Source organism: Lipotes vexillifer, unplaced genomic scaffold, assembly GCF_000442215.2.
Source record: "Lipotes vexillifer unplaced genomic scaffold, Lipotes_vexillifer_v1.1 scaffold374, whole genome shotgun sequence".
Taxonomy (NCBI): Eukaryota; Metazoa; Chordata; class Mammalia; order Artiodactyla; family Lipotidae; genus Lipotes; species Lipotes vexillifer.
Window position 1 is genome coordinate 775060 of NW_006774696.1, and position 24980 is coordinate 800039.

At 44.8% G+C, this 24980-nt stretch overlaps 1 protein-coding gene across 1 annotated transcript in view; it reads right to left on the reverse strand.

The window, feature by feature from the left end:
- The window catches only part of LARGE1 (LARGE xylosyl- and glucuronyltransferase 1), a 443593-nt gene that overhangs the window by 16730 nt on the left and 401883 nt on the right, over window positions 1-24980 (reverse strand). Inside the window, exon 12 of the mRNA XM_007449439.1 lies at window positions 21960-22238. Within this exon, the coding sequence (XP_007449501.1) occupies window positions 21960-22238 (279 nt within the window). The remainder of the gene's footprint in view (window positions 1-21959; window positions 22239-24980) is intronic.

Here is a 24980-nt window from a genome sequence, read left to right on the forward strand (position 1 = left end):
ATATATATATATATATATATATATATATATATATATATATATATATATACACACCACATCTTCTTTACCCACTCATCTGTGATGGACTTTTAGGTTGCTTCCATGTTTTGGCTATCGTAAACAATGGAGCAATGAACAGTGGGGTGCATGTACCTTTTTGAATTATGGTTTTCTCTGGATATATACCTCAGAGTGTGACTGCTGGATCATATGGTAGTTCTATTTCTAGATTTTTAGATTTTTAAGGAAACTCCATACTGTTCTCCATAGTGGCTGTATCAATTTACATTCCTACCAATAGTGTAAGAGGGTTCCCTTTTCTCCACACCCTCTCCAGCATTTATTATTTGTCAACTTTTTGGTGACGGTCATTTTGACTGGTGTGAGGTGATACCTCACTGTAGTTTTGATTTGCATTTCTCTGATAATTGGTGATGTTGAGTATTTTTCATGTGTCTATTGGCCGTCTGTGTATCTTCTTTGGAGAAATAACTGTTTAGTTCTTCTGCCCATTTTTCAATTGGCTTGTTTGTTTGAATTTATTTTTTATTGAAGCCATAGTTGATTTACAACGTTGGGTTAGTTTCAGATGTACAGCAAAGTGACTCAATTATACATATTATGTCTTTTTTTCTTTTTTTACATCTTTATTGGAGTATAATTGCTTTACAATGGTGTGTTAGTTTCTGCATTATAACAAAGTGAATCAGTTATACATATACATATGTTCCCATATCTCTTCCCTCTTGCGTCTCCCTCCCTATCCCACCCCTCCAGGCGGTCACAAAGCACTGAGCTGATCTCCCTGTGCTATGCAGCTGCTTCCCACTAGCTATCTACCTTACGTCTGGTAGTGTATATATGTCCATGCGTCTCTCTTGCTTTGTCACAGCTTACCCTTCCCCCTCCCCATATCCTCAAGTCCATTCTCTAGTAGGTCTGTGTCTTTATTCCTGTCTTACCCCTAGGTTGTTCATGACATTTTTTCTCTTAAATTCCATACATATGTGTTAGCATACGGTATTTGTCTTTCTCTTTCTGACTTACTTCACTCTGTATGACGGACTCTAGGTCTATCCACCTCATTACAAATAGCTCAATTTTGTTTCTTTTTATGGCTGAGTAATATTTCATTGTATATATGTACCACATCTTCTTTATCCATTCATCTGATGATGGACACTTAGGTTGTTTCCATCCCTAGGCTATTGTAAATAGTCCTGCAATGAATATTTTGGTACACGACTCTTTTTGAATCATGATTTTCTCAGGGTATATGCCCAGTAGTGGGATTGCTGGGTCATATGGTAGGTCTATTTGTAGTTTTTTAAGGAACCTCCATACTGTTCTCCACAGTGGCTGTATCAATTTACATTCCCACCAACAGTGCAAGAGGGTCCCCTTTTCTCCACACCCTCTCCAGCGTTTATTGTTTCTAGATTTTTTGATGATGGCCATTCTGACTGTTGTGAGATGATATCTCATTGTAGTTTTGATTTGCATTTCTCTAATGATTAATGAAGTTGAGCATTCTTTCATGTGTTTGTTGGCAGTCTGTATATCTTCTTTGGAGAAATGTCTATTTAGGTCTTCTGCCCATTTTTGGATTGGGTTCTTTGTTTTTTGATATTGTGCTGCATGAGCTGTTTGTATATTTTGGAGATTAATCCTTTATCAGTTGCTTCGTCTGCAAATATTTTCTCCCATTCTGACGGTTGTCTTTCCGTCTTGTTTATGGTTTCCTTTGCTGTGCAAAAGCTTTGAAGTTTCATTAGGTCCCATTTGTTTATTTTTGTTTTTATTTCCATTTGTCTGGGAGGTGGGTCAAAAGGGATCTTGCTGTGATTTATGTCATGGAGTGTTCTGCCTATGTTTTCCTCTAAGAGTTTGATAGTTTCTGGCCTTACATTTAGGTCTTTAATCCATTTTGAGCTTATTTTTTGTGTATGGTGTTAGAGAGTGATCTAATCTCATACTTTTACATGTACCTGTCCAGTTTTCCAGCACCACTTATTGAAGAGGCTGTCCTTTCTCCACTGTACATTCCTGCCTCCTTTGTCAAAGAGAGGTGACCATATGTGCGTGGGTTTATCTCTGGGCTTTCTATCCTGTTCCATTGATCTTTCTGTTTTTGTGCCAGTACCATACTGTCTTGATTACTGTAGCTTTGTAGTATAGTCTGAAGTCCCAGAGCCTGATTCCTCCAGCTCCGTTTTTTTGTTCTCAAGATTGCTGTGGCTATTCAGGGTCTTTTGTGTTTCCATACAAATTATGAAATTTTTTGTTTTAGTTCTGTGAAAAATGTCAGTGGTAGTTTGATAGGGATTGCATTGAATCTGTAGATTGCTTTGGGTAGTAGAGTCATTTTCACAATGTTGATTCTTCCAATCCAAGAACATGGTATATCTCTCCATCTATTTGTATCATCTTTGATTTCTTTCATCAGTGTCTTATAATTTTCTGCACACAGGTCTTTTGTCTCCTTAGGTAGGTTTATTCCTAGATATTTTATTCTTTTTGTTGCAATGGTAAATGGGAGTGTTTTCTTGATTTCACTTTCAGATTTTTCATCTTTAGTGTATAGGAATGCCAGAGATTTCTGTGCATTAATTTTGTATACTGCTCCTTTACCAAATTCATTGATTAGCTCTAGTAGTTTTCTGGTAGCATCTTTAGGATTCTCTATGTACAGTATCATGTCATCTGCCAACAGTGACAGCTTTATTTATTCTTTTCCAATTTGGATTCCTTTTATTTCTATTTCTTCTCTGACTGCTGTGGCTAAAACTTCCAAAACAATGTTGAATAAGAGTGGTGAGAGTGGGCAACCTTGTCTTGTTCCTGATCTTAGTGGAAATGCTTTCAGTTTTTCACCATTGAGGATGATGTTGGCTGTGGGTTTGTCATATATGGCCTTTATTATGTTGAGGAAAGTTCCCTCTATGCCGACTTTCTGCAGGGTTTTTATCATACAAGGGTGTTGAATTTTGTCAAAAGCTTTCTCTGCATCTATTGAGATGATCATATGGTTTTTCTCCTTCAATGTTGTTAATATGGTTTATCACATTATTGATTTGCATATATTGAAGAATCCTTGCATTCCTGGAATAAACCCCACTTGATCATGGTGTATGATCCTTTTAATGTGCTGTTGGATTCTGTTTGCATTTTGTTGAGGGTTTTTGCATCTATGTTCATCAGTGATATTGGCCTGTAGTTTTCTTTCTTTCTTTGTGACATCCTTGTCTGGTTTTGGTATCAAGGTGATGGTGGCCTCGTAGAATGAGTTTGGGAGTGTTCCTCCCTCTGCTATATTTTGGAAGAGTTTGAGAAGAATAGGTGTTAGCTCTTCTCTAAATGTTTGATAGAATTCGCCTGTGAAGCCATCTGGTCCTGGGCTTTTGTTTGTTGGAAGATTTTTAATCACAGTTTCAATTTCAGTGTTTGTGATTGGTCTGTTCATATTTTCTATTTCTTCCTGATTCAGTCTTGGCAGTTTGTGCATTTCTAAGAATTTGTCCATTTCTTCCAGATTGTCCATTTTATTGGCATAGAGTTGCTTGTAGTAATCCCTCATGATTTTTTGTATTTCTGCAGTGTCAGTTGTTACTTCTCCTTTTTCATTTCTGATTCTATTGATTTGAGTCTTCTCCCTTTTTTTCTTGATGAGTCTGGCTAATGGTTTATCTATTTTGTTTATCTTCTCAAAGAACCAGCTTTTAGTTTTATTGATCTTTGCTATTGTTTCCTTCATTTCTTTTTCATTTATTTCTGATCTGATTTTTATGATTTCTTTCCTTCTGCTAACTCTGGGGTTTTTTTGTTCTTCTTTCTCTAATTGCTTGAGGTGCAAGGTTAGGTTGTTTATTCGAGATGTTTCCTGCTTCTTAAGGTGGGCTTGTATTGCTATAAACTTCCCTCTTAGAACTGCTTTTGCTGCATCCCATAGGTTTTGGGTCGTTGTATCTCCATTGTCATTTGTTTCTAGGTATTTTTTAATTTCCTCTTTGATTTCTTCAGTGATCACTTCGTTATTAAGTAGTGTATTGTTTAGCCTCCATGTGTTTGTATTTTTTACAGCTCTTTTCCTATAATTGATATCTAGTCTCATGGCGTTGTGGTCGGAAAAGATACTTGATACAATTTCAATTTTCTTAAATTTACCAAGGCTTGATTTGTGACCCAAGATATGATCTATCCTGGAGAATGTTCCATGAGCACTTGAGAAAAATGTGTATTCTGTTGTTTTTGGATGGAGTGTCCTATAAATATCAATCAAGTCCATCTTGTTTAAGGTATCATTTAAAGCTTGTGTTTCCTTATTTATATTCATTTTGGATGATCTGTCCATTGGTGAAAGTGGGGTGTTGAAGTCCCCTACTATGAATGTGTTACTGTCGATTTCCCCTTTTATGGCTGCTAGTTTTTGCCTTATGTATTGAGGTGCTCCTATGTTGGGTGCATAAATATTTACAATTGTTATATCTTCTTCTTGGATCGATCCCTTAATCATTATGTAGTGTCCTTCTTTGTCTCTTCTGATAGTCCTTATTTTAAAGTCTATTTTGTCTGATATGAGAATTGCTACTCCAGCTTTCTTTTGGTTTCCATTTGCATGGAATATCTTTTTCCATCCCCTTACTTTCAGTCTGTATGTGTCTCTAGGTCTGAAGTGGGTCTCTTGTAGACAGCATATATATGGGTCTTGTTTTTGTATCCATTCAGCCAATCTGTGTCTTTTGGTGGGAGCATTTAGTCCATTTACATTTAAGGTAATTATCGATATGTATGTTCCTATTCCCATTTTCTAAATTGTTTTGGGTTCGTTATTATAGGACTTTTCCTTCTCTTGTGTTTTTGTCTAGAGAAGTTCCTTTAGCATTTGTTGTAAAGCTGGTTTGGTGGTGCTGAACTCTCTCAGCTTTTGCTTGTCTGTAAAGGTTTTAATTTCTCCATCAAATCTGAATGAGATCCTTGCTGGGTAGAGTAATCTTGGTTGCAGGTTTTTCTCCTTCATCACTTTCAGTATGTCCTGCCACTCCCTTCTGGCTTGTAGAGTTTCTGCTGAGAGATCAGCTGTTAACCTTATGGGGATTCCCTTGTGTGTTATTTGTTGTTTTTCCCTTGCTGCTTTTAATATGCTTTATGTTTTCTTTGTATTTGACAGTTTGATTAATATGTGTCTTGGCATATTTCTCCCTGGATTTATCCTGCATGGGACTCTCTGTGCTTCCTGGACTTGATTAACTATTTCCTTTCCCATATTAGAGAAGTTTTCAACTATAATCTCCTCAAATATCTTCTCAGTCCCTTTCTTTTTCTCTTTTTCTTCTGGAACCCCTATAATTCGAATGTTGTTGCGTTTAATGTTGTCCCAAAGGTCTCTGAGACTTTCCTCAGTTCTTTTCATTTTTTTTCTTTATTCTGCTCTGCAGTACTTATTTCCACTATTTTATCTTCCAGGTCACTTATCTGTTCTTCTGCCTCAGTTATTCTGCTATTGATCCCATCTAGAGTATTTTTAATTTCATTTATTGTGTTGATCATTGTTGTTTGTTTCATCTTTAGTTCTTCTAGGTCCTTGTTAAATGTTTCTTGCAGTTTGTCCATTCTATTTCCAAGATTTTGGATCATCTTTACTATCATTATTCTGAACTCTTTTTCAGGTAGACTGCCTATTTCCTCTTCATTTGTTAGGTCTGGTGGGTTTTTATCTTGCTCCTTCATCTGCTGTGTGTTTTTCTGTCTTCTCATTTTGCTTATCTTACTGTGTTTGGGGTCTCCTTTTTGCAGGCTGCAGGTTCGTAGTTCCCGTTGTTTTTGGTGTCTGTCCTCAGTGGTTAAGGTTGGTTCAGTGTGTAGGCTTCTTGGTGGAGGGGACTAGTGCCTGTGTTCTTTCTGGTGGACAGGTCCATGTCTGGTGGTGTGCTTTGGGGTGTCTGTGGACTTATTATGATTTTAGGCAGCTTCTCTGCTAATGGGTGGGGTTGTGTTCCTGTCTTGCTAGTTGTTTGGCATAGGATGTCCAGCACTGTAGCTTGCTGGTCGTTGAGTGAAGCTGGGTGCTGGTGTTGAGATGGATATCTCTCTGAGATTTTCGCCATTTGATATTATGTGGAGCTGGGAGGTCTCTTGTGGACCAGTGTCCTGAAGTTGGCTCTCCTACCTTAGAGGCACAGCACTGACTCCTGGCTGCAGCACTAAGAGGCTTTCATCCACACGGCTCAGAATAGAAGGGAGGAAAAGTAGGAAGAAAGAATTAGTAGAAGTAGAAAGAAAGAAAAGGAGGAAGGGAGGGAGAAAGGAATGAAGGAAGGAGGGAAGGAAGGAAAAAAAGAAGATAAAATAAAGATAAAATATAATAAAGTAATTAAAATAAAAAAATAATTTAAAAAAATTAAAAAAAAAAACGACGATGGACGGATAGAACCCTAGGACAAATGGTGGAAGCAAAGCTATATAGCATAAATTTTGCTCTCAAAGTCCACCTCCTCTATTTGGGATGATCTGTTGTCTATTCATGTATTCCACAGTCATCAAGTTGATCGTGGAGCTTTAATCCGCTGCTTCTGAGGCTACTGGGAGAGATTTCCCTTTCTCTTCTTTGTTCTCACAGCTCCCAGGGGCTCAGCTTTGGATTTGGCCCCGCCTCTGCATGTAGGTCGGCGGAGGGCGTCTGTTCTTTGCTCAGACGGGACGGGGTTAAAGGAGCCGCTGGTTCGGGGGCTCTGGCTCACTCAGGCCGGGGGGAGGGAGGGGCACAGTGCGGGGCGAGCCTGCAGTGGCAGAGGTTGGCGTGACGTTGCACCAGCCTGAGGCGCGCTGTGCGTTCTCCCGGAGGAATTAACCCTGGCAGTGGCGGGCTGCACAGGCTCCCCGGAAGTGGGGTGTGGATAGTGACCTGTGCTCGCACACAGGCTTCTTGGTGGTGGCAGCAGCAGCCTTAGCGTCTCATGACCGTCTCTGGGGTCCACGCTGTTAGCTGCGGCTCGCGCCCGTCTCTGGAGCTCCTTTAAGCAGCGCTCTTAATCCCCATCCTCGCGCACCAAGAAACAAGGAAGAAAAAGCCTCTTGCCTCTTCAGCAGGTCCAGGGTTTTCACCGGACTCCCTCCCGGCCAGCTGTGGCGCACTAACCCCCTGCAGGCTGTGTTCACGCCGCCAACCCCAGTCCTCTCCCGGCGCTACGACCGAAGCCCAAGCCTCAGCTCCCAGTCCTGCCCGCGGTGAGCAGACAAGCCTCTTGGGCTGATGAGTGCCGGTTGGCACCGATCCTCTGTGCGGGAATCTCTCCGCTTTGCCCTCCGCACCCCCGTTGCTGTGCTGTCCTCCGCGGCTCCGAAGCTCCCCCCTCCGCCACCCACAGTCTCCGCCCGCGAAGGGGCTCCTAGTGTGTGGAGACCTTTCCTCCTTCACGGCTCCCTCCCACTGGTGCGGGTTCGTCCCTATTCTTTTGTCTCTGTTGTTTCTTTTTTCTTTTGCCCTACCCAGGTGCGTGGGGGTGTTTCTTGCCTTTTGGGAGGTCTGAGGTCTTCTGCCAGCGTTCAGTAGGTGTCCTGTAGTTGTTCCACGTGTAGATGTATTTCTGGTGTATCTGTGGGGAGGAAGGTGATCTCCGCACCCTACTCTTCCGCCATCTTCCTGTTTTTTTGACATAGAGCTACATGAGCTGTCTGTATATTTTGGAGATTAATCCCTTATTGGTCACTTCATTTGCAAATATTTTCTCCCATTCTGTGGGTTGAGTTTTCGTTTTGTTTATGGTTTTCTTTGTTGTGCAGAAGTTTTTAAGTCCCATTTGTTTATTTTTATTTTCATTACTCTAGAAAGTGGATTAAAAAAGATACTGTTGTGATTTCTGTGAAGAAGTGTTCTGCCTATGTTTTCCTCTAAGAGTTTTATAGTGTCCGGCCTTACATTTAGATCTTTGATCCATTTCAAGTTTATTTTTGTGTATGGTGTTAGGAAGTGTTCTAATTTCATTTTTTTTACATGTAGCTGTCCAGTTTTCCCAGCACCACTTATTGAAGAGACTGTCTTTTCATTGAGCTACAATATGACCTAGCAGGCCCATTCCTGGACCTATAACCTAAGAAGACAGAATTGGAAAGACACAGGCAGGCAAATCTGCACTGCACAGTATTACAAGAGACTCGGTGTCTTTTCTCTGTTAAATTGACCATAGGTGCATGAATTTATTTCTGGGCTCTCTATCCTGTTCCATTGATCTATATTTCTGTTTTTGTGCCAGTAACATATTGTCTTGATTACTCTGGCTTTGTAGTATAGTCTGAAGCAGGGAGTCTGACTCCTCTAGCTCTGTTTTTCTTTCTCAGGATTGCTTTGGCTATTTGGGGTCTTTTGTGTTTCCATATAAATTCAAAATATTTTGTTCTAGTTCTGTGAAAAATGCCATTGGTTGAGCTGTGTTCTAAAAAGCAGAAGTGGGACGTCCCTGGTGGTGCAGTGGTTAAGAATCCACCTGCCAATGCAGGGGACATGGGTTCGAGCCCTGGTCCGGGAAGATCCCACATGCCACAGAGCAACTAAGCCCGTGTGCCACAACTACTGAACCTGTGCTGTAGAGCCCATGAGCCACAACTACTGAAGCCTGCACGCCTAGAGCCCGTGCTCTGCAACGAGAAGCCACTGCAATGAGAAGCCCACACATCGCAACAAAGGGTAGCCACCCCCCTTGCCTCAACTAGAGAAAGCCCGTGCACAGCAACAAAGACCCAATTCAACCAAAAAGAAAGCAGAAGTTAGGCAGTCAGGGGACGGGGGTTCCAGGTATTTGCAAAATTTGGAAATAAGAAAGCATATAGGATTCAGGGGAACTGAATTTCTTAGAACACACCTGGTACATTGTAAGTGACCAATAAACAGTAATCAAAAGTGCTTGCAGGGCTTCCCTGGTGGCGCAGTGGTTGAGAGTCCACCTGCCGATGCAGGGGACACGGGTTCGTGCCCCGGTCCGGGAAGATCCCACATGCCGCGGAGCGGCTGGATCCGTGAGCCACGGCCGCTGAGCCTGCGCGTCCGGAGCCTGTGCTCCGCAACGGGAGAGGCCACAACAGTGAGAGGGCCGCGTACCGCCAGAAAAAAAAAAAAAGTGCTTGCAACGTTTCAGTAACAAGCACTGTGCCAGGCACTTTATAGGCATTACTCCTTGAATCATTGCTGATATACTATGACATACGTACTAGTATTCCCAGTTTACTGAAGAAGACATTCAAACTCTGAGAGGTTAAGTAAACAACAAAACAACAAATGATGATGAGGATAAAATCATCATTGTATGAATTAAGGCTGTGCCAGTGTAGAAATAACCTGGAAGGATCAATAATCACAGGATCTATGTGGACCAAGTCTGTTAATGTGGTGACTGTGCAGCTAGAGCAGTGAGCTTCTTGGAGCTCATGGATTAAGGCAGTTGGTGGGAGAGGTTAGGAAGGGGATGGAGGGAGATGGCAGGAGGCTGCAGCCTGCATGCAGATGCTCTTTACATGGCATCCCAATGGTGGATCGCACGTTGTAGCAGCTAACTGGGCAGAGGCCAGAACACAGGTAGCGTTTGGAGGTGCAGAGACGGGCGTTGACCTCCTGGCTTACTGAGCCTCCTGCACTGATTTTTTTTTTTTTTTTTTTTTTTTTTTTTTTCTTTACCATCCACTAGCTTCTCTAACAACTACAGTCTGCCTCTGACTCCTTGGATCAGGCCAAGGCTGGCAATGGCCCCTCACTGTCAAATCCAACAGACTTCTCCGTTCTCATCTTTCTTGACTTTTCTCTGCACTTGGTGCTAAAGCCCACTCCCGCTGCCCTTAGCTTTAGAACAACGTCCCAGAATTCTGGAGAACATCTTCCCACCCTCTTAGGCTTTGATCAGGGTAATTGTTTTATGCATCAGCCCTCTTGATGCTGGTTACCGTCTGGACACATCTTGTTGCCCCTACTCCCTGGGCAGGGATGGAGATCCTCACTCTCTAGACACGAGAGCTTCCACTCCTATAACAGAAGTGGTTGGGCTGATTTCTTTGTGTTGGTGCAATGAATGGCTGAGGCTGGTGCTGACAGGTGACAAACTGCTTGGAACCATGGGGCAGGAGGCACTGGGGCTGCTGTCAGGATGCCAGGAGAGAATGAGACATTGGCTCTCTGAGCCTCAGATGTCCACAGCATCAAATGTCAGAGAGCCCACTGTTTAATCAACCCTGTGTTGTACGGAATCCAAGCGATGCTCATACAAGTTCCCAGGACTCACTCACAGGAAAGTTATATTACAAGGAATGGGAGGAGGGAAAGAAATTTGTGCTGGAGTGCGTGTCTGTTTCTGAAACCCCAGAACAGTATCACGCTTTCTCTTAAGGCTTTGTGTGCAGCCAATTAGAGAACTTTGCTTCCCTGCACCTCCCCTGCCCACCTCTGTTGGCCTTGATGTGTCCCCCTTGATGATGGGGCTACATCTTCTTTGGGACTGGTTTGTCCTGGACTTTTCTATTTTTATTTTATATTGGAGTACAGTTGTTTTACAATGTTGTGTCAGTTTCAGGTGTACAGCAGAGTGATTCAGCTACACATATATGTGTATCCATTCTTTTTCAGATTCTTTTGCCATATAGGTTATTACAGAATACTGAGTAGAGTTCCCTGTGCTATACAGTAGGTCCTTGTTGATTATCTATTTTATATATGGTAGTGTGAATATGTTAATCCCAAACTCCTAATTTATCCCTCCCCACTTCCTTTCCACTTTGGTAACCATAAGTTTGTTTTTGATGTCTGTGAGTCTGTTTGTTTTGTAAACAAGTTCATTTTTTAAGATTCCACATATAAGTGATTATCATATGCTATTTGTCTTTCTCTGGCTTATTTCACTTAGTATGATAATCTCTAGGTCCATGCATGTTGCTGCAAATGGCATTATTTCATTCTCTTTTACGGCTGAGTAATATTCCATTGTATATATGTGCCACATCTTCTTTATCCATTCCTCTGTCCATGGACACTTAAATAGTGCTGCTATGAACACTGGGGTGTATGTATCTCTTAAAATTATCTCTGGATATATGCCCAGGAGTGGGATTGCTGGATCATATGGTAGTTCTATTTTTAGTCTTTTAAGGAACCTCCATACTGTTCTCCATAATGGTTGTACCAATTTATATTCCCACCAACAGTGTAGGAGGGTTCCCTTTTCTCCACACCCTCTCCAGCATTTATTGCTTGTAGACTTTTTGATGCTGGCCATTCTGACAGGTGTGAGGTGATACCTCATTGTAGTTTTGATTTGCATTTCTCTAATAATTAGGGATGGTGGGCATCGTCCTGGACTTTTTTGCTCACCGAGGATGGTAGGTGGCGGCAGTGGTAATAACATGCAGGGTGCCTGCTTATGTACCTATCAGCTCTGCTAGGCTTGAGGTCAAGGATGAGCCTTGTTCATGGTTATGTTTCTAGCTCTGGCACTGTGTCAGGCACACAGCAGGCATGCAATAAATATGCAGGGAATGAAGGAATCAATTTGCAGTTGTCTTATGTGAGAGAGAGGGTGGTACTGTGAAGAGGGCCCTTTGGAAGCAACAGAGCTGGGTGGCAACTGTAGTTCCGCCACTTAAATACATATGACTTTTGATCAAGTTTATCTTTTGCATTTAAAAAATGATGATAACGTTTGTGATTAAAAAAGATAACATTTGGGGACTTCCCTGGTGGTCCAGTGGTTAAGACTGCACTTCCACTGCAGGGGGCATGGGTTCGATCCCTGGTTAGGGAACTAAGAGCCCGCATGCCAGTGCAGCATGGCCAAAACAAAACAAACAAACAAAAACCCCGAAAAACATCTGTCAAGCACCTAGCACAACAGCAGGTGCATGGAGGGTGTTTGTAAACGTCTCTCTCCCTTCATCAGCCTGCACAGGCTGCCTGCACCCTCGTATCCTCCCACGAGGCTCACGAGGTGTAGATGGGCACAGTTGGGGTGATCCCTATTTGAAGAGAAGGCTGAGATTCCCCCGTACCTTTCTGATTTCAGCTTATTCCTGGAACTATGTGGGCGCGGTGCAAACAGAACCAGGGAGCAAGCTGGCAGATGGTGAGAAGCAGCAGGGCTACCTTGGCCACAGATACCAGCAACCGGTGAGAAGCACAGATAGGTGCATGTGCACGTGTACATGTGTGTCTGTGGCTCTGAGAAGCCCCCTGGTCCCCAGCTGCCCCCCACACCCCTTACACTGTCTACCTTCAAGAGTACCAGATAGAATCATGGCTTCCAACCAGAGCAAGGGGAAATCATCTGAATAACACTTTTCAGGACTTAGCAACCTACCTCTGGGCAGAGAGGGTGGAGGGGGCAGAGTTAAGCTGTGCTTATCATCTGCTCAGATAACTGTGGAGGCAGACCTGGGCACAGCCCGTCCAAGGCCTTGCTGCACTCCCCTGCATAGGAGGCCAGGTAATGGGGTTTGCTCAGATTCTATTATAGCTGCCTAGGAAATGAGTTCCCAGCAGACAGGCTTCCAGGAGGTGTGTGTGGACAACAGCAAGGACTTGCAAATGAGGGAGATAAAGCTGCCTACAGGGAGTGGCACCGTAAGACAGACACATCACGGATGCGGGCAGAGAGGGGCAGAGTCATCTTGAGACCTGGGGGGCCCCCAGGGCCAGCAAAATTGGGTGGTTCCTGAATTGATGATGGCATTTAACACATCCAGAGGGAGAAGCTGTCAGGCAGGGAGGGCCAGGAAGGAAAGAGAAGCTAAGAATGAGCTTTTGGGGCATGTTAATAAAAGAAAAAGCTGTCGTTGACTGCGCCCGGCTCTATGCCAGGGACTCTACAGTCAGCATCTCATGTCCTTCTCAACATCCTCATTCATTCCTATCTAATTACCCCCACTGCCCTGTTTGCCGTTAGCAATCACAGCTGAACATCCAGCGGTGCTTTCTATGTGCTGCCCCGGGTCAGCTGTGAGCTGGAGGTTAACTGGAGGGGCCATCAAGAGCTTTGCAGTTCAGAGGGCAGCTCTGGGGCAGCCTGCCCAGATTCAGGCCCTACCTGGACACTCACCTGCTCGTACTCTCCAGCAAGTTACATCTCTGTGCCACTGTTTTATCCTCTCTGAGACGGTGATATATTAGGACTTGGGCTGTGGGGTTTTGTACGAATTAAGACAGTTCTTCAATGCATAGAATGCACTTGATAACTACGACCTGTGAGGATGATCATGGCCATCATGATGATGGTAGAGATCAGCCCATCAGGCGTTTGGATCAATAAACAGGTTAAGCACAACAGCAAGCAAATGGCTGGAGAGGGTGTGGAGAAAAGGGAACCACCCCCGCCCCCATTGTTGGTGGGAATGTAAATTGGTGCAGCCACTATGGAGAACAGTATGGAGGTTCCTCAAAAAACTAAAAATAGAACTACCATATGATCCAGCAGTCCCACTCCTGGGCCTATACCCAGAGAAAACCATAATTCAAAAAGAGTCATATACCAAAATGTTCACTGCAGCTCTATTTACAATAGCCCGGAGATGGGAACAACCTAAATGCCCATCGACAGATGAATGGATAAAGATGTGGTACATATACAATGGAATATTACTCAGCCATAAAAAGAATGAAATAATGCCATTTGCAGCAACATGCATGGACTTAGAGATTATCATACTAAGTGAAATAAGCCAGAGAAAGACAATTACCATATGATATCCCTTATATGTGGAATCTAAAATATGCCACAAATGAACTTATGTACAAAACAGAAACTCACAGACATAGAGAGCAGGCTTGTGGTTGCCAAGGGGGCAAGGGGATGTGGAGGGAGGGAGTGGGAGTTTGGGGTTAGCAGATGCAAATTATTATATACAGAATGGATAAACAACAAGGTCCTACTGTATAGCACAGGGAACTATATTCAATATCCTGTGATAAACCAAAGTGGAAAAAAATATAAAAATGTAGATATATATGTATAACTGAATCACTTTGCTCTACAGGAGAAATTAACACAACACTGTAAATCAACTAGACTTCAATAAAACAAACAAATATTATAAAAACAGTAAGCACAGAATGCCTTTGGATAAGCCAGGATAAGCAAGATGTCTGCTTAATGGTGCTCTGTGGCTGTGGGCATGTTATTTCACCCAGGCATCCTCATCTGTTAAATGAACGGTGATGAGGTTAAATGACAAAATACATGCGAAAGTGCTTGCAACAGTGCTTGGCCTGTAATACGTGCTCAATAAATGTTAAAATGTTACAGTAGAAACAAAATAACGAATGTACACAAGGGAATGCCACCTGGTAATGTCCCTCATCGAGCAGCCAGTCGGCCTCGCCTGGTGCCACCTGTCCCTGGCCTTGTTCACATTTCTGTCCTTCATTCAACCAGTGTTTACAAAGCCGCCATCATGTGCCCGGGGACACGTGATGGGGGAGGGCGGTTAGATGTCATCCTGCAGAGAACACAGTAAAACTGGAATCTGTCACTCCTGCACACTCTCAGGATATAGTCTCAACCAACGTGGCACGTCTGTCCCCTCAAAAGCGAGGCAACATTTACAAAGCAAAGCACAGAGGTTTAAATAAGCTTCAAGCACTGAACAAAGACGAGGATTCTGCTGGGTTAGAGAAAGAGGCGAGAAACCTGCCCCAGTCTCATGGATGTGGGACGTCCCAGCAGACAGAGCTGTCTAGGCCTCTACCATTCTGGAACATTCCTTGAACATGCCAAGATATTTCATGCCTTTATACCTATTAGTCCTTAAAGCCTGAACTGAACTATCACCTATTTTCGAGGCCTTCCCAGCCCACCCACACTGGGTCGTCATCTTGTGAGTCTGAGCTCCCGTATCTTTTATCTCTGAACCTGTATTGATGATAGTGACAAGAGGAGCAGCAGTGCGTGCAGCTGGAGTGCCCCCTAGAATGTAACCCCATGAGGGCAGGAACCCGGCCTGTGCTGTGCACCGTGAAAGCCCCAGTGCCTAGAACACAGCCCAGTCATGGCAGATGCACAGTGTATATGTGTGGAATGTAGAACATGCCAGGCATGTGCTAGGTGCTTTCCAAGTACTATTCCATTTAACCTTCCCAGAACCTTAAGAGGGAAGAAAGAATATGATCCTCACTTCATAGGTGCAGAGTTTGAGGGTTAAGTACCTTTCCCAAGGTCCAGTAAATGCTGAGTGAGGAGTGCTCAGTGTTGAGATGCAGGTCGAGCGAATCCAGAGACAGCAATGTCACGATGCAGCACACTGTCTGGCACATAGTAGGTGCTCACTCAATAGTTTTTGGAGTGAATGAGCATGAGTATATAGTTTCTCATTTCATTAAAAAAAAAAAAAAAAAAAAAAGATGGTTACACGAAGTTACCAGGCTGTACTGAAGGCGGCAGTTCGCAACAGTGGGGGTTATGGGCGGGGGCCTGGCAAAGACGTTCAGTTCTGAGCGTCAAAGCACAGAAAATTAACTTCTGTTGAACACCTACTAGACCCCCGCAAGAAGCTATTACTAGCCCCTTTACTAACTGAGGAAGCAGAGGACTGGGGAGACGAAATAAGCAACCCCGAGTCACATCCTTGATAAGCACAGTAGGACCTGCAGGCAAAGGCAGGTCTGCAGGACCTCTGCCACGCCTGCAGAATTTCACTTGACATTTCTGAAATCAGGAGTGAAACCTGCATATCTCCACCCTCATTTTTTTTTTTTTTTTTGCGGTACGCGGGCCTCTCGCTGTTGTGGCCTCTCCCGTTGCACAGCACAGGCTCCCGGACGCGCAGGCTCAGCGGCCATGGCTCACGGGCCCAGCCGCTCCGCGGCATGTGGGATCCTCCCGCACCGGGGCACGAACCCGTGTCCCCTGCATCGGCAGGCGGACTCCCAACCACTGCGCCACCAGGGAAGCCCTCCACCCTCATTTCTTAGAAGACACAGGTGAAGGGGTGGGAGTGATATTTTAGTGAACCTCTGCAGCTATGCCCATGCATGTAACCAATTTCATTATTTTCCAGTTGATCTGTTTGTTTTTGCTATGATAATAGCTGGTTGCTAAGCAACTGCTCAGGGAGCTATGATGCTGAACTTTTTTTGGTAACCTAGTAGGCTCCCCAAAAGGGGTGATATGGGTGAGTGTTTGGGGGGTCTAATCAAAGGGCTGCCAATCAGCCTGCTCCGGTATCCTGAGTTTTGAGAGGGATCTAGCCCCTTCCGTTAATGAGCAGGCTATTGTAGAGGGGTGGCCACCTTCCTCCTCTGGCACTAAGATTTAACCTCTCTGGGGCCTCGGTTTGGTCGCCTGTAATAACACTTACCTCACACAGAAGAAATTTTTCCTTACGCTAATGGCAAGTCAATATGGTTATCTTCACATGAAAAGGACAGTGCACGCTTACTTGGGACTTCTGATAGAATCGTATTCCTTACCAGTTCTCAAAATTCTAGTTCCTAGAAATGATCAAGGTCAGAGGTCATACCGACAAAGGATTAATCTCCAAAATTTACAAACAGCTCATGCAGCTCTATATCAAAAAAACAAACAACCCAATCAAAAAATGGGCAGAAGATCTAAATAGACATTTCTCCAAAGAAGGCATACAGATGGCCATAAAGCACATAAGAAGATGCTTAACATCACCAATTATCAGAGAAATGCAAATAAAAACTACAATGAGTTAGCACCTCATAACGGTCAGAATGGCCATCATCAAAAAGTCTACAAACAATAAATGCTGGAGACGGTGTGGAGAAGGGAACCCTCTTGCACTGTTGGTGGGAATGTAAACTGATACAGCCACTATGGAGAAAAGGATGGAGGTTCCTTAAAAAACTAAAAATAGAACTACCACATGATCTGGCAGTCCCACTCCTGGACAGGGCATATATCTGGAGAAAACCATAGTCCGAAAGGATACATGCACCTCAATTTTCACTGCAGCACTATTTACAATAGCCAAGACATGGAAGCAACCTAAATGTCCATCAACAGAGGAATGGATAAAGATGTGGTACATATATATATATATATATATATATATATATATATATATATATATAATGGAATATTACTCAGTCATAAAAAAGAATGAAACAGTGCCATTTGCAGCAACATGCATGGACCTAGAGATTATCATACTACGTGAAATAAGCCAGAGAAAGACAAATACCATATGCTATCACTTATATGTGGAATCTAATGAAAAAAAGAGATACAAATGAACTTATTTACAAAAGAGAAGCAGACTTACAGACATCAAAAACAAACTTATGGTTACCAAAGGGGAAAGGTGGGGAGGGGGAGGATAAATCAGGAGCTTGGGATGAACACACACACTACTATGACCAACAGGGACCTACTGTATAGCACTGGCAACTCTACCCAATATTCCGTGATAACCTATATGAGAAAAGAATCTAAAAAAGAACGAATATATGTATAAGTGAGTCACTTTGCTGTACACCAGAAAGTAACATAACATTATAAATCAACTATACTCCAATAAAATTTTTTTAAAAAAGGTCAGAGGTCACAAACTGTGACCTAGTGGTCTGTGGGGATGAGAAGGTTCTATTCATCCTGAAGACATGTTTGGTCTGACTCAACAGTGTTTAAATTTTTTAAAAAATTAGTTGTCAACACTAAAAATTACAACCTGAAAACCCAGATTTCTAGCTCCTCTTGAAAAATATAAAGACCTTCGCCTTGCCCTCTACCCTCTCCAGAGCAATAATTCCACAATCAGAATGCACAGGTGGCAGCTGCCTGAGATGGGGGCTCCAGTCTCCCTAGTGAATTGTACTCAGCATCCTTGGTTCCTTTAGGCCGAGGTCCTGGCCCCAGCAGGCATGTGTGTTTGTGACTCCTGATATAAGTCCATTTATTCATTTCACAATGAGGAAACAGGTTGAAAAAAACAGAATTGTTGGAAGTCACACAGTTCTTTACGGCACAGAGTGCGAGCTGGAACTAGGGTCGCAGCAGGTGCCTGTCCACCATGACACTCAGAGTCAATGCCATGATATCCTGCTTAGTCCAGGAAGGACGTGGGCACAGCAGACCAAGAGGGGGCCAGCACGAGACACAGGCCAAAGCAGGCAGGACTTCTAGGTACAGGGCTTTGAAAAGGAAGTCTCAGGTGACAACATTTGAAAGAGGTTCCCTGTCTTGCTTCCAAAGCCCAGCCACCTTTGCAGACAGTTACTGATTTCAGCTGCAGAATCTCTCTCTGGTCCATCTACCTGTCTCTGCTGCTACTTCTGATCCCTTTGCTCGGCCTCCAACATCTCTCACCAGAATGAACACAAGAGTCCTCTGGCCCTACTGGCTGTGATCCTTCCCTGATGCAACAAGAGTGGTCTTTCTTATATGCACATCTAATCATGCCGTTCTCTCAGGGATCTTCCATTACCCACGCCCCCACCCCGCCTCATAAAGCCCAAACTCCTTAGCGTATTTGATGAGAAGTCCTGAGGGACCCACCCTGGCTTACATTTCTGGCCACATCATCTCTTGCTGTTCTCCCCATCAGGGCTCTGGCCACCTGCCTCTCCAGAATGGATCTCTCTCTCTACCTGGAACATCGTCCCCTCTCCTGGCAAACTCCAGCTCAGCCTCAGGCCTCCATTTAGATCTAACCTCTCCAGAACATCTCTTCCTATACTGTCTCCCCGCCAGATGAGGCTGATAACCCTGGGAGAGGACACACCCATCACAGTACCTAAGGAGTCTGCTTCTTTGCTCAACTGTCATTCCTGTTGGTCTAAACCTCCGGGATTCACAGATCCTGTCTGTGTGGTTCACAGATATGGAGGCCCCTAAGGTGCCTCGTAGACGGTTACTCACTAAATGAATGGATACTATGGATGGAGAAGAAAGAATCCGGAAAGTCCCACTATCTTTTTTCACTCTAGACGGAAATCGCTTTGCTTCTCTGGTGTGTTTTCACATGTGCAGTAAAAAAGCACTGGACAAGCTCAGTTATTCTCAACTCAGGGTCTCTGGACTCCTATAGGGCCTGTGAAGAAAGGAATGGGGTTTCAGGGGCAATCTGCAATATTTCAGAATGCGTGAGGGGAACCACATACCTTCTTGTGAGGAGGTGGCTAACGGCCAACTCAAACTTCAGGTGAGTGTGTAGTAAGGAAATGTTAATTAATGGGCAATACCAGTTATCTCACATTGGGTAAGGTCATGATTAGCAGTTACTGACGTCTTTGATCAATAAAACATAGGAAGACGACATAAAACGCAGTCTGTTCACGTGTAATGTTTTTCAAATCACGAGGCCCACGAGGCAAAATTATATAGTCTTTGGATGGGGGCGCAGAGACCACAGACTTTTAAGATGGGGCCAGGTCACCTTCAACTAGCTGGAAGGAAGTCTCTGCGGGTGCTCCCGCAGAAGAGCCCCAGAAGGTGGGCTGTGGTCCAGTAGCGAAGCCTCTCTTTTGCTGGGGGAGGGCAGCCCTCACCCCTCCCGTCTGTTCCCCTGAAAGCCCCGCCCGACACACCCAGAGCCTGTCATCATGCTGCAAGCTGCAGAGGTTTCACAATTCACAGGAATCAGGGGCTGAAAGTGCTGTCTGGCCACACGGGGGCGCCCTTATTCCACACACTGGTATCCCAAGGCCCAGCTGGAGCTGGAAGACAGCTCCATTCCTGGCGTCCCTGCAGGGTCAGGAGTTAGGGTTCACAGAGCTCCCTACCACAGCCACTGCTTTTTGGGAAGACACCTCTCATCCTCCCTGACTGAGGGTTATGTTGACTCGGGGTCGCTCACCTGTTGTTGTTTTTTTAGACATCTTTATTGGAGTATAATTGCTTTACACTGGTGTGTTAGTTTCTGCTTTATAACAAAGTGAATCAGCTGTACGTATACATATGTCCCCATATCCCCTCCCTCTTGCATCTCCCTCTCACTCTCCCTATGCCACCCCTCTAGGTGGTCACAAAGCACCGAGCTGATCTCCCTGTGCTATGCGGCTGCTTCCCACTAGCTAGCTATTTTACATTTGGTAGTGTATATATGTCCATGCCACTCTCTCACTTTGTCCCAGCTTACCCTTGCGCCTCCCCGTGTCCTCAAGTCCATTCTCTACATCTGCGTCTTCATTCCTGTCCTGCCCCTAGGTTCATAAGAATCGTTTTTGTTTTTGTTTTTTTAGATTCCATATATATGCGTTAGCATACGGTATTTTTCTCTTTCTGACTTACTTTGTATGACAGACTCTAGGTCCATCCACCTCACTACAAATAACTCAATTTCGTTTCTTTTTATGGCTAATATTCCATTGCATATATGTGCCACATCTTCTTTATCCATTCATCTGTCAGTGGACACTTGGTTTGCTTCCGTGTCCTGGCTATTGTAAATACAGCTGCAATGAACATTGTGGTGCATGACTCTTTGCATTACGGTTTTCTCATCACCTCTTGTTCTTACTAAAGACAGTCTGGAAGGGACTCCACCTGCTCAGAGGGGAGAGATTGATGCTATGGTATCCCAAGATAACCCTGGAAAGAAACCTGACTCAGAAAGTGGACAGAGAACAGTCTGCCTTCCCTTGATCTAGAGAGCAGGGCAGTTGGGGAGCTCGTATCACATCTATGCTCTGGCTTTAGTACCAAAGGCTTGAAGACTCTTGTGGGGGCTCTTTTGAGAGTGAGACAGACAGAGATAGGCGCAGGTGCGTGCGTGCGCGCGCACACACACACACACACACACACACACACACACACACACACACACACACACACACACACACACACACACACACACGGAGGGAAGTGGGGGAGGGCAAGAGACCAGGAGAGAGAGAATTCAGACCCTGCTCTGTTTGGGACAGTCATAGACCCCAGAGCAGCCAGACAAGTATGAAGCAGGGCAGGCTGCAGACCTGGAGTCCGACAGATACTGGTTCAAATCCTGGAGCAGCCTAGGTGCACCTGAGCAGGTTACTTTGCTTCTCTGAGCCTCACCGTTCACCACAATAAAAGGGAGGGGGTAACCATGCCTGCCTTTTGGGCTTGATGTGTGGCTCCAGCAGGACAATTAATATATGCAAACCACCCCTCATGGTACCTGGATCAGGAAGGTACTCACTTGGCAGCAGAGATAACTCATGTTGACAAACGACAGTGATAAAGGATTAAAACGAATTTTGACCATTTACATCTTGTGACTTTAGTTTGCTCACGTGGGGACTTTTGGGCTAGGTGAATTCTACAGTCCCTTCCAGTTCAGATGGTTTGTTATTCCATAATAAACGCAACAAGCTGAGAGTTCTCCCCAGCTGCTGGACGCCTGCCCGCCCCTCCCCACCATGGGGAGAGCTGGATGCAGTCACAGAGAGTCAGGCCGGCTGACCCCAGCTCCCACTTTAGTGTGAGCCCCCATCTCGCTCCCAGTCTCCCGCTGGGAGCATAAAGAATGATAATAGTACCCGTGGCAGGGACTCCGCAAGGGGAGGAAATGAAATCCCACTTGTCACGCGTTCAGAACAGTGCCTGACACTCAGCGAGCACTTCAATAAATGTTAGCCATCACCACCGCTTTGATTTGTTTTCCAGAAAAGGCAGTGATCTTTCTAGAATGTTCAGATGAAGGCTGTCTGATCCAAAATTGCAAGAGGAATGATATGTTTTCATAAAAGCTGTAGGAAGAGCATTAGACTGGGAGACAGGAGATGCTTCCTGGACCAAGCTCTGCCATAAACATTTCATGAGGCCAACTGGGGTTCTAGTCTGATCATCGTAAAAATACAGACAGTTGATAGCCTAACTGCCCCTCCAAACCCGGCAGTCAGGGGCCATTTATCTATGGGTGGACTTGGGCTGGTGCTCTCCCCTTCTGGGTCTTGGCTGACCCATTGACAGAGGGAACGCTGGACTAGACGACGATCCTAAGGGGGGTTTTGGCCCCGGCACTGCCCGCGCCTGAGCCCCATGGGTCCTCACCTGAGGTACTCGTAGAGTCCGTACATGGGCAGGAAGTCGATGTCGGACAGGAACACGTAGGGCGTGCCCACGTGCTTCATGGCCACGTTGCGCAGCAGGTTCACGGGGTAGAACTGGCCCTCCTTGTACACGATGTGGTAGGCCACGTTGTGGCGGCCCATGAGCACCTCCGAGCCCTGTGCGTAGCGGAGGAACTGCTGGGCCTCAGCGTCCGACAGGTAGAGGGCCAGGCTGATGGGCCCCTCCCAGTGCTTGCAGATGGCCTCGAGCATCTGGAGCCTGCAAGAGACGGGAAACCTGACCCATCCGCGCATGCGTGGGCCTCATCTGGCTATACAGGTGTCATCTGTGAATCCGCGCGCATCGTCCCGTCCGCTAGCCTGGGGCTGGGGAACTCCATCTCCATCCACAGTTGGTTAGTCGGCTCCAAATCCAACCCCCTGCTCTAAATGTTAATCACTGTGTGATGGAGGCCAATAACCAAACCTCAGTTCCTTTATCTATAAAATGGGCACAAAAACACTCACCTTTTTGTGTCTAGTTTTTGAATGCTTCCAACCAGAGGGGTGATATGGAGAGTCACATCCCACTACACTAAGCTTTTTCTTTTCAGACTCCTCTTTTCAACAGTGGGTGGGAAAAAATACAGTAAATGATGTAAAGATCCCATTTCCCAGCTTAAAACTCCTATACCTTTCCTTCTCTCTCAGCAAAGGTGTACAGCAGCCCTACCACTCTCCTGAAGCAGGGACCAGCCACAGGAGATTTAGCCAAACTGAGTTACAAGGAGCATTAAAACAAGCACTAAAAACAAGAGTAATAATAACCACAATTACTGACTCATTACTATGCACCAGACACTTCCCAGAATTCTCCCCCAAACCCTGTGCCTCATCTGTCATTTCCCCCATTTTCCTGACGAAGGAATTGAGGCTCTAGATGTCCAGTCAGCTTTGGTTCTTGGACTTGCACCAAATGTGTGTGGCTAGGTTTCTGGATAGGACTTTGAAGACAGTGAGAAGATAATACTCGTGGGTGTCTGGCAAAGGCAAGGAAAAAAACCCATGTGAATGTTGGGGACAAAAGTGAGCCTGGGGTGACGGTGTCTTCATTTTTCAGAGCACTTATTGCTCCAGGGCACCAGGCAATTTTGCAAGGCTACCCGAGAGGCACTGAGCCAGGGAGAGTGAGGGTGGGGTGGGAACAGAGCCCAGAGATAAAAACGAAAGATGCTCCCAACCAAGAGGGTTCTGCAAAAATGTCTGAGGAGAAATCTATAAAAATGTTCCCTCCAGAAGCATTAGAAGTGCCTGGTACATAAAATCCATGGTTAAGAAACAGCAAAAGCCTATTTCAATTTTTCCCTACCCAGCAAGAGGTACATAATCAGTAGTCTCCTGGTCAGAATGCCCACTTTACTCGGACAATTACCAGGAAATAGATTCCATGCATTTCCATGCTTCTAAACAAAAGAAAATGGGCAGACCTATCTTGTGTCAATGGCTTTCCTGATGGACTTTCAGTTTCCTCTCAGTAATTCTGTGAATTGGTATTTCGTGGATTTGCTTCCTCTTTCACTAAGGAGGATTAAGATATTCATCAGGGTAAAATGCCCTCCATTTCTCATACTTTATAGCACTTGTTAATCAAATTGACCCCAGCCAGTTTTGAAAGAGGCACTACATTCTCCACAACGCTTGATTTCACTGAAATTTGTGTTCGGCCTCTGCTACAAGGACCCTGGTTTCTGCTGGGCTCTTGAGAATCTGGGATTTTGAATTATCCCACCTGCACCTCAGTTGCATTGTCTGCAAAATGGGAGGACTCTGCACTTGGATGGGAGAGATGTTTGTACCAATCCTTTAAGATTTGGGGAGTACAGGGCAAGGATAATTTCTACTATGCGGACGTCAGAGCTGCTAAAGGGAGTGGATGCAGGAGGCATGTCTGACCGAGTGTGAAGAGAGACCAGCTTCTGCTGGGGATTCTCCCACTGACCTGGTTTTGGACTCTGTGTCTGAGTTTTCCGAGCAGGGAGCAAGCCCTGCCTGGTCCAGCCCCAATCTTCCCACCTCTGAGAAAAGTTTAGAGTGAGAACAGAGACACAAAATACTTAGGGTTCTCAGGAGAAAGGGGCTAATGATGTGACAAACATCATATCCATGCAGACTCTACAGGAAATGGTGCCAGATGTTCCAAAGAGACTCACTGAGTGAAAACGAATCATGGCACAATCACTTCTGTCTCTCTGCCACTAGCTCCAGTCTCTCTTTTCCCTTAAAACCAAGCTCTCTGCCAGGACCCGAACAACAGTCAAACAGACAAACTGAGCGGGGTTCATCATAATGATGATGATACATAAAGTGTGATCACGATACAGTAAGTCTCTACCATTTATCTGTTGCTCACAGTGTGCCAACACATTTTGGCTGTTGTCCAAAATGTAAGTGTAAATTTGTAACATTTACAGTAATGCTATAAACATAGTGGAGATTCTCAATCACTGTTTTACAGGTGAGGAAGCTCCAAGAGGTGAAATGACTTCTTTCAAGTCACGCAGCTACAAAGTGGAGGGGCTGGATTCGCACCCAGGTCTGACCCCAGTGCCAGGGATCCAGACCACTACTCAACACGAACTGGCTTTTGGCTGAGAAAGATGTCCCCAAATATCTTCTCATCACCTGTTTCCCCTAACCTTGGTGTCAGCTTCTCTCTATTCCTTCCTCCTCCTCCTTGGTCTCTCTTGGAGTCCAAGATCCCCCAGTCTCTCCATTCTTCTCCTGGTTGTTTCTCTCCACACCTATTCCCTAAGGTCTGTCCCTGTGTAGTTCCTGTTGAGTTTTGTGCCAAGTCTTTCTTTGGTGTCTTACGTTGGAAGACAAAGGATCTGGCACAGCAAGGACCTGGGCCAACGGAGAGTGTTTCAAGAGACAAAGATTAATTCAAAAAATGGGTAACTCCTACCCGTTTGGAAAGACTCTTTGAGATTTTAAGTCTGATTATAACATTGTTATGATGAAA